The sequence below is a fragment of the Antechinus flavipes genome, chromosome 3 (assembly GCF_016432865.1).
Source record: "Antechinus flavipes isolate AdamAnt ecotype Samford, QLD, Australia chromosome 3, AdamAnt_v2, whole genome shotgun sequence".
In the NCBI taxonomy this organism is placed as follows: Eukaryota; Metazoa; Chordata; class Mammalia; order Dasyuromorphia; family Dasyuridae; genus Antechinus; species Antechinus flavipes.
The window spans coordinates 503,033,774-503,044,410 of NC_067400.1; the positions used below are offsets into that span (position 1 = coordinate 503,033,774).

General features: G+C 32.7%; 1 protein-coding gene across 1 annotated transcript in view; it reads left to right on the top strand.

Annotated features, from left to right (window-relative positions):
- Positions 1-8,920, top strand: part of CUL5 (cullin 5) — a 99,971-nt gene extending 91,051 nt beyond the window's left edge. Inside the window, exons 18-19 of the mRNA XM_051986931.1 lie at positions 1,965-2,088; positions 2,774-8,920. Coding sequence (XP_051842891.1) covers positions 1,965-2,088; positions 2,774-2,968 — 319 coding nt within the window. The 3' untranslated portion in view covers positions 2,969-8,920. The remainder of the gene's footprint in view (positions 1-1,964; positions 2,089-2,773) is intronic.
- Positions 8,921-10,637: the final 1,717 nt, after the last annotated feature.

The following is a 10,637-nucleotide window of genomic DNA, read 5'->3' on the forward strand; positions in this document are numbered from 1 at the left end:
AGTATAACATAGATTCTGGAAAGCAAGACTCCTTGATTCTTATTCTTCTAGGCCTCTTGCCTAGCATGCTGCCTGCCACCCTGTACAGGGTTGTATAAAATCCTTATTGATTTGATATAACTCTTTACCAAGAAAATAAAACGTTGCTATGCAGGCTTTGCCGAAATACTTCTCTGGTTTTTTGTTTTTTTCCTTAGGAGGGTAGTTGAAAGTATAACTAGCAATTTGTACTTTTCTTAGGAGAGTAATATAGTATATGTTGTGTCCAAACCCATGCTCTCATTGGAGTAGAGATCTGTCCTCATACATCCAGTAAGATTATAGATCGGAAGAAAGGACTCCAAAGGTCATATTTTCCACTTCCTCATTTTACAGATGAAGAAATAGGCCTAGAAAGATTGTGTGATTTGCACATAGTATGATAGAGCTAAAACAATATAGGTTTTCTTACCTAACTCCTTTATTTTTGGTTCTATGACTTGCCCAGGATCATCAGGATAGTAAGTAAAAGACTCAGGTTTCCAATTCAGTTCCTGTACCTCCAATTTCTGTTCATTTTATACTGCTTGGGCTGATGTGAGGTAGCTTAAATGAAGCAGGCTTTTAACACTTCCTGACTGGAAGGTCTGACCTCCTTCCATTGTGTCACACTTCCTTTCAATACTCATGGTACTTTTCAGTGGCTAGCCATACTATCTTGAATATCCCCCCCAGATTTGTCTGATTTCATGTAATGAATAAAAGAAAGAAAATTCACCAGTGATTAAAATTGATGAACTTTGGTTTTTGTTTGCTTTGGAAGGGAGGAGGTGGTAGAACACACATTTATCTTTTCATTTTACATTTATCTGGTAACACTCATTTTAGTATAGCAATCATTTTTAAAAATGTATTTATTTTAAAGCATATTGTTTATGAATCATTTTGGGAGAGAAAAATCAGAACAGAAAAATCAGAAATGAATATAGCATGTGTTGTTTACATTCAGTCTCCATAGTTCTTTTTCTGGATGCAAATGGCATTTTCTGTCCACAGTTTGTTGGATTGCTTTGGATCACTGAACCACCTAGAAGAACCAAATCTTTCATAGTTGATGGCATCGCACATTCTTGCTGTTATTGTGTACAATATATTCCTGGTTCTACTTATTTTGCTCAGCATCAGTTTGTGTAAATCTTTCCAGGAGTTTCTGTAATCAGCTTGTTCATCATTTTTCATAGAACAATAATATTCTGTTACCTTCTTACACCACAGCTTATTCAGCCATTCTCCAGTTGATGGGCATCTAATTTTCCAATTCTCTGTTACCAAGAAAAGAACTGCTACAAACATTTTTGCATATATGGGTCCTTTTCCCTCCTTTATAATTTCCTTGGAATACAGACCCAGTAGTGGCACTGGTAGGTCAAAGGGTATGCACAGTTTTATAGCTCTTTGGGCATAATTCCAGATTAACAATCATTTTAACACATTGTCCCAGGAAGACCAGCTAGGAAACACCATGGAGTAGGGGAGACACATGAATTAAATCCCAAATCTGCTCCTTCCTATTTTTGTGACTTTGGGCAAATCACTTTGTACCTCAATTTCTTCATCTATAAAATATGACCTGAGGTTCTTTCCAGCTCCATATCTGTGGTCCTATTAAACCATAAGCCTAAGAATGTTTGAATATATGTCAGAAGGTTTAGGTTCAAGATTTACTTAATGAATGTGTAACACTTGGATAAGTTGTGATACTTCTTTGAACTTCACTTTTCTCATCCATAAAATGAGGACTCTGGACTTGATGATGTTTCTTCCAAATCTTGCATTACATTAACAAATTTTGTATTGTATAATTTTTTTAATAGTTGAGTTTTCTAGTTACAGTATCAAATTATCTTCCATATAGTTGTTATTGTTTGCTTTCATGAGATTATTTTATGTAAAATAATTATTTTTTTATTAATATCATTTTACAGAAAAAATGCAAAAGTTCAGAAAAGAGGTAAAATTAACTTGATTGGGCGGTTGCAACTCACAACAGAAAGAATGAGAGAAGAGGAGAATGAAGGAATAGTTCAGCTAAGAATATTAAGAACCCAGGTATGTAATGTGAACAGAAATAACTAAAATTTGAAAGAACTATTTGTGGTAGACATCTTTATCTGCTTCAGTTTATAAAATAATTTTTGTTAAGTTATTTTTTCTAAAGTCATAAGTGCTCACTTATTACTGCTTAGGGGAATAGAGAGTGCTGAAAGTAGATCCAGAGCTGGGGAGCTAAGAATGGGGAGGATACAGCCACAACTAGTGTTTTTCCCTTTTCTGCTAATCTGATGAAAATCCTAAGAAATTGAGGAAGGAGTCATAATAATAGCGATGTGTTATCAGATTTATAATTCATTTCTTACCTTTTGGATTCCTGAGTTAAAATATATTTTCTCTGGACCTACATAGGTGATTTTTAGTTGTATAGATTTGTGATTTCATGGGTTTAGATCCTCCTGCCACCAAGATCAAAATTATACATAACTTATAATTTAACAATAATATTTGTGGGGTCAAATTATTCAAACTGTATTCATTACTAGGCTGCATAGTTAGAAAGAATAAATCTCTTACATAAACATCAGACTTGTCTTACTTATATCCCCATGGTGATAAATCTCATTCTAGATGGTAGGGAAAAAATAAAGATAACATTTCTAAGTCAGTTTGATTTTTCTTATGTCAAAATACATTCTAATCCTTAATAAAATAAATCCTAATTCTGTCATTCTGTTTTTAGGAGGCTATCATCCAAATAATGAAAATGAGAAAGAAAATTAGTAATGCTCAACTACAGACTGAACTAGTAGAAATTTTGAAAAATATGTTCTTACCACAAAAGAAAATGATAAAAGAGCAAATTGAATGGCTTATAGAGCACAAATATATCAGAAGAGATGAGTCAGATATCAACACTTTCATATACATGGCATAATTTTGAAGACTGTGGAAGATATGGAAAACCCAGATAGAGGTGTGCTTGGGCAGACAGTTGCAACAGTGTGTGCTGGAGATTGACTCATTTGGATTTTTATTACATAAATATCAAAATTCCTGCCTTACCTTACAAAAGGACTATGTTTTGCCAATTCATCAACTAGCATGATGGCATTCCCTTCATGTTGCACACTTTTAACAGCATGCTGTTTTGTGAGGAAACTTGCATTCATGAAGAGCCCATTGTGAGCTTTCTAAAGTTGATTTCATTTATACCCATCAGGAGAATTACAGGTTTTTAGAAGTGGAAGTTGGGGAGACACCAGGGAAGGGTATTCTTTTTTTTTTCTTTTATTTCCTTTTTTATTTAAAAAATAAACATTACTTGCACAAAGAATGATCTTCAAATATTCATGCACTGAAGAACTGCTATTGTTTTTTTAAATGCAAGTAGAACTAGAAACAGCACTTTCAGTTATTTATGATCAACCGAGTAATGTACGGTCTACCTTCGGTGAAATAGAACTTTGGAAGAGATATACATCACAGTTGAAAACATATGCCTTTGTTTTAATATCAGTTTGTTGGCTCAAGTATTGCTTCAGTATGTGGTAAGAGATCATAATGATACATAGATAATGTAAAATATTTCCATCCTTTAAATCTCGACTTCCTTTAAGAAAGGAGATCGGTTTCTTCTTTGTTTGCTGTAAAATGGCATGGATATTTTGATCTATTTGGCCAAGTTTAACAAAACCTTTTGAAAAAGTAAATTAGTTGTTTCATTTGTTTAAAGAAAATTGTTACACAGTTGCTTTTCAGGGCCTGCACTAGTAAAATGAATATATGTTAAATGTGTTTGGTGGTACAGTTAATATTTGTGATCTAAATATCTGCTACATACAATTAATATTTATGTTTCAGATATCTGATAAGTGCATTAAAAAAAATACAAAAACCTCCTACTTGGAATGTGACACATTTACATGATTGTTTTTTTGTTTTTCATTTTTATACTGTAACATTTTGTTTTTTACAGTCCCAAATACCTGTAGAGGGGAGGAAGGGAGATAAGGAAACTACATTTTTTAAAGACCTGTAAATCGCTTTGAGGTGGGAGATATGAGAAGCATCATCATAGGTTGACACATGAACAAAGAAGCAGAATTGATACAATTCTAATATGAGCAGCCAACTTGCCAAATATTTGGCTTATTTATAAATACTTGATATGTTAAGATATCCACATGGCAGCAATTATCTTGTTTCTTTCTGTCAATCAGTTGATAATAGTAACTTCATGGTTGCTGGTACCCTGATGCCCAGAGTAATCGAGTTCTTTAAACTTGGGGACATAAGTAATAATTTTAAAAAGAAAAAGGGAAAAGAAATATTCCCCATTGGGAAAGAAAAGCTCAAGTTGGATTTTTATTCATCGTGGTGCAAGTTTCAATTTTTCTTGCAAATAATTATTTTATATACTGTGTGACAAAAAATATCAGAATTTTTCAGAAACAATATGATTTTGATGAAGGGAGTAGGAAATGAAATGCTGCAGCACTGAAAGGAATACAGTATTATACTATTAGCAGCATGCATTCAAGAACATTTTGTAGACTAAATTCCTAACCCCCAAATGTTGGAAATAGCTGCTATTAAGAAAGGAAAATAAATAAAACCTTAGATAAAAATTTTGCTATTTATATTCTTATGCCTGTTCTAAAGCTCATAGGAAATTGGAATTTTTTGTTAAAAATTTAAAATGTTGCAGTTCATTTTTTAAGGTAGCTTGAAAGTGTCAAAAATGTTAGCCCAGAAATTTTCAGAATTGAACTAAAATTAGCACATTTTGTTTTCTAGCTATATAAAGGCTAACAGTGGATGAAATTTGGAAAAAATAAAATGTGTAATAATAATAATGGTGACTTTATGTGTAACAAAACTTTTGATATTGGCACATTTACTTGTAATACAAGAATGCCAGAATAGGAAATAATTGGGTAAAATTGACGCCACTTTGAAAGTTTAAAGTCTTTCTGCCATAATTGTCTTGAGCACTTTTTACAAATTCCTAATCTTTCTGTCATTTAACTTAAGAATGAGAGCCATGATGTGTTGACCTGCGAGGCAAGCGAAATACAAAAGTGGGTAGCTCTAAGCCCATAGCAGATTTTTCTATTAAATTTTGTAAAATTTTGTTTCATAGCTAATTATGTCCTAATTATATTTTGCGCATCCAAATGGGAACGAATACTGTAGCATTGTAGTTTTCTTCAATTTTCTGGTATATATACAAAATTAATAACCAATAAGTTATCTAACTACTTTTCAGTGTTTGTGGAAACCGTTAATTAACAAGGTGCCTATAACATTGTTCAATTTTATTTAACTATGTTTTGACTAAAAATTTGCTATGTTAAAAAAAAAAAAAGCAAAATGACACCAGCAGCTTGCTAAAGATGCAGAATCACGTTTAGCATCCTTCATCAGGTCAGTTTCACCTATATGCACTTAAAGCTAGTGTTATCTGGGATAGGAGAGATAACTGAAGTAAGGTGTTACTTGTGAGAAAAAAGTATTTAGAAATAAAATCAAAAATGTTCTTCACTTGCAATATGGCAGCAGTGCACTTTTAAAGCTTAATTTTAGCTTTGAATATTTATCTCCAAAGACCTAGCTAACACAGGTGCTGCATCTGGAAAGTATAAACAAATGTTGCCACATACACTGCCATAGTGAATGGATATGAGACAAAATTGACCAAATAAAAAACGTGACAGATTGTAAATTACATTTCTAATGAGTTTCAGTGAGAAAAATATTAAAAATTTTTCTTTTCCAGTGATTTAATGAAGATCTTATAAATTCTCAAGTCTTCCATGTTTTTCATTACATAGGTGGTCTCCTTCATTTTGGTTGGCCCATGTATCTCTTGCTTGTTTTGAGCATGAGTAAAATGTTCCAATATGAACAAATATTAGCTTTCTTGTTTTCACTTTAATATGTAAAATTTAATAGAAATATGATCTGAATAGTCAGAAAACATTTTGCATTAGGATGTTATTTTTCCTGTAAAGTGCAAATTTTAACAATTCAATTTGGGCAAGAAATTTGCTAGTTTTACAGAAAGATTTACTAACTTAAATGCAAACTGTGTTTTTTCTATTTTCATGTAAATGACTGGGATGCTATCTTGTAAATTCTTCCAAGGTCATATTTGTGAAATAAACAGTACATGGAAGCTTTCCTGTCATATACATTATATGTAGTCTGTGGAGTGTTGATAAAACTTGAGTTCCTAGATTGTAATCTATCTATGTATGGTATTTACAATATTGAATGTGTGCCACTTCATACCGAGATAATAATGCTGTACAATTTTGAATGGTAGCAGTTTCCATATGGCAGTCAGCTAAACTATTTTGATGTACTGCTTAATTTTTGAATTTTATTTTTTAAGTTGTATAATTTATTTTCTTGCGAAATAAAAAAAAAAAAAGTAATACAAAAGACTTCCTCTTATCCGAGAAATTTTGGTGTCCTCCTATGAAACAGTTTTTAAATTTGAATAAAATCTCTTGTGCTAGGTTTGTTGTGTTATATATTAAATGAAGCAAAAACAAAACCCACAACCTTGCTCTAAGAATTTAAAATGTTGTGGCAATGAATTTATTCAGATTATACATTTTATTTTCAAATGAAGGCTAGAGGTTAGGAAATATGGTTTTAAAACCATTTCTCCATCATTTTGTAATGTGACAGCAAATGGAACAGAACAGAATGTGCAAACTTATTGACCAGAGATATTGACTTTAGTTTCAGAGAAAATTATTGAAGAGATCATTAAAGAGATGGTTGGCAAATATCTAAAAAGTAAAGTAGTTGATCCAGCATAGCTTCATTAAGAACAGGTTAAACCAAACTAATTTCATTTTCTTTTTTGATAATACCAAACAAGTGGATGAGGAAAACGCTATTAATATAAGATGGAGAGTTCTGATTTAGATTATACAATTAATTCTGCATTCACCTGATTTTTTTTAATAGATAATTTCAAAAAGTTATTTTTAAATTATTCAATTGTCTTTGTGACAAGAGATCTTCCCATGGAGTATCTTAGTTCTCTGTACTTAGCCTAGAACTGCTAACATTTTTATCTGTGACTTGGTAAAAGGTATAAAGGGTATGTTCATGAAATTTGTAGATAACAGATCTAGGAGGGATGATTAACACACAGTAATAATAAAGAACCACCAAGACTTCGACAGGCTGGAGCATCAAGCTGAACCAAATAAGATGAAATTCAATAGCAATAAACATAAAGGGCTATATTTGACTACAAAAAGTCAGCTATACAGATATCAGGTAAAAGAATGATAGCAGTTCTAAAAAGAATCTTAAGGGTTTTGTTGGATTGCAACATCTAAAGGAATAAACAGTGTGATGTGGTATCCTGAAAAGCTAATGTAATTTTGAACTTCATTGTTTTTACTGTTTTGTCTGGTCCTGTCCAATTCTTTGTGACCCCGTGGACCATAACACCTCAATATTGTCCTTGGAGTTTTCTTGGCAAAGATATTGGAGTCAATCACCATTTCCTTCTTCAATAGATTAAGACAAAGAAAAATAACAGCTAGTAATTTTCTGAAACTAAATTTAAACTCAGGTTTTGTTGAATCCAGGCCCAATACAATATGAACTGCACTACCTAGCTGCCTCCTTGGATTTCATCAAAACAGTGTAATTTCCAGAGTTAGGGAAGTTATCTCATTACTCTTGGTATTGTATTTAGAACGATAACCAAAATGATGGAGGACCTTTTGCCCCAACAAATGAGTATTATTTAAAGGAACTGGAATTGGAGAAATGAAGTTTTAAGGAGCATGAGATAGATAGCCGTCTTCAAGAATTTGAAATGTTATCATGTGGAAGAAGAATGAGAATTGGGGTTTTTTGGTGCCAAGGGGCAAAGTTGGGAGAAATGGGTGGAAATTGCAGAGGCAAATTTAGGTTCAATATCAAAAAAACGTAATGCTCAGAGATGTGCAAAACTGAAATGGCTTGCCTTAAAAGGCTTACCTCTTTTCCCTTCTTGGAGGTCTGCGGGATAGGGCTAGATGACCACTGTCATGTTATAGTGCAGTTCTTTTGTGTGTAATTATGGTTACTGAAGTTCACTCTAATCCTCAAATTCTGTGAAATTGGGCATGTCCTGATGATCAGTACACATCAGTGGTAAAATGGTTCTGATGTTTATAAACAAATTTACTTCTTGGTTCTAACAAATTCCATGTCTTCTTTATCTTTCTTTTTTATCCTTTGAATATATGACATTGTATGTGCATATATTTGGCGCTTAAAATTTTTTGTTATTAAATTATTTTATAATTAGAACTTATTAATGTTTATCCAGATAAAGATGAATAGATCTATTTCAATGAAAACTAAATTTCATCACCTGTTTATAAGATGCAGTTATATCATCGGAACTATACAGAACTTCATTAGAAATCAGGTACATATTTCTCCAGTTGACAAACAATAAAGCCAATTACACTAATTTGGCAATAAATGCTACTTAAACTCACAGATTAGAATTAACCAATATTTTCTTCTTCATTTTTCAATGTCCCTTGAATTTAGTCATATATTAAAGAGCTTTGGCATTTTGTCAGTGGAGAAATTAATGAAATAATTTGATCATTTGAGAGAGTATTTTTAAAAAGCTATATCAATGCAGAAAGAAAGGAATAGCTAACCAAGATGTGGAATTAAGGTTTTTGTTAACAGTTTAAAAAGTAGGAAAAAGGGCATCAATTAAATTTGTGTTTTAAGGGTCTTTGAAAGTGAGAAGACTACTACACAGTCAAAAGAAAACTTTAGCTTTTATTAAATGTTTGGTGAAGCATTGAGATACTAAAAAAAATAAAAGTGTTGCACAGCACAATAACCAATTGTTTTTCCCTCTTTATTTGAGTATAGCTTCATTGATGAGAGGTAAAGGAGAGAGAGAGAGAGAGAAAGAGAGAATGTGTGTGTGTGTGTTTTGAGATATATATGTTAAGGAATTTTGAATTGGCCAGGAATTATTCCTGGTCCAGAAAACTATAAGGAAAGCAAGCAGCCATTCAAAGATTGGCTGGATGTTTGAGGGCCACTTTAGCATAATCCTAATCTTATGAATTCATTTGATTTCTCAAACAATGCTTTTAAAATTCTGGAGTTCTCTAGTATCTTTGGAACCAAAAACCAAAAGAGATTTACCCACTCAAATTTGTTTTTTTGTTTTTAATAATTTATTTGCAAAGCATATCCATTGGGTAAGTTTTCCAGCACTGACCTTTGCAAAACCTTTTGTTCCAAATTTTCTCCACCTTTCCCCCATCTCCTCCCCTAGCTGGCAGATAGTCCAATACATGTTACATATGTTGAAATACATGTTAATTTTTGGGGGGGGGTTTTTTTGCATTTTTGTTTTTCTTCCCGGGTTATTTCTACCTTCTGAATCCAATTCTCCCTGTGCAACAAGAGAACTGTTCGGTTCTGCACACATATTGTGTGCATATTGTATCTAGGATATACTATGACATATTTAACATGTATAGGACTGCTTGCCATCTGGGGGAGGGGATGGAGGGAGGGAGGGGAAAAATCAGAACAGAAGTGAGTGCAAGGGATAATGTTATAAAAAATTACCCTGGCATGGGTTCTGTCAATAAAAAGTTATTAAAAAAAAAAAAAAAGAAATACATGTTAAATCCAATATACGTTTACATATTTATACAGTTATCTTGCACAAGAAAAATCGGATCAAGAAGGAAAGAAAAGAAAAACTATAGAAAGAAAACAAAATGAAAGCAAATAACAGAGAAAGTGAGAATGCTACATTGTGTTCCACATTCTGTTCCCATGGTTCTCTCTCTGGGTATAGATGACTCTCTTCATCACTGAACAAGTGGAATTCATTTGAATCATTTCATTGTTGAGAGCCATTTCCATCAGAATTGATCATGGTATAGTCTTATTGTTGCTATGTATAATAATCTTCTGGTTCTGCTCATTTCACTTAGCAATTCGTGTAAGTCTCTCCAAGCTTTACTGAATCATCTTCCTGGTCGTTTCTTACAGAACAATAATATTCCATAGCATCCATATACCACAATTTATTCAGCCATTCTCCAACTAATAGGCATCCATTCAGTTTCCAGTTTCTAGCCACTACAAAAAGGGCTGCTACAAACATTTTTGCACAGAGGGACCCCCTTTTCCCTCCTTTAAGATCTCTTTGGGATATAATTCCAGTAAAAACACTGCTGGATCAAAGGGTAGACAGTTTGATAACTTTTTAAGCATAGTTCCGAATTGTTCTCCAGAATGGTTGGATCCATTCACAGTTCTACCAACAGTGTATCAGTGTCCCAATTTTCCCACATCCCCTCCAACATTTGTTGTTATCTTTTCCTGTCATCTTAGCCAATTTGACAGGTATGTAGTATCTACTCAGATTTGAAGAAGACAGTTTTCTTATGTCAAGCAGAGAAATATAAATTGTCCTATGCTCATTTTTAAAAACAGACTGAACAAAGTGTCCTTTAGCATTTTGCTCTGTAGAGGTCCAAATTAACAAATATAAATTGCTTTTTGTGACATACATATATAATTGTGTG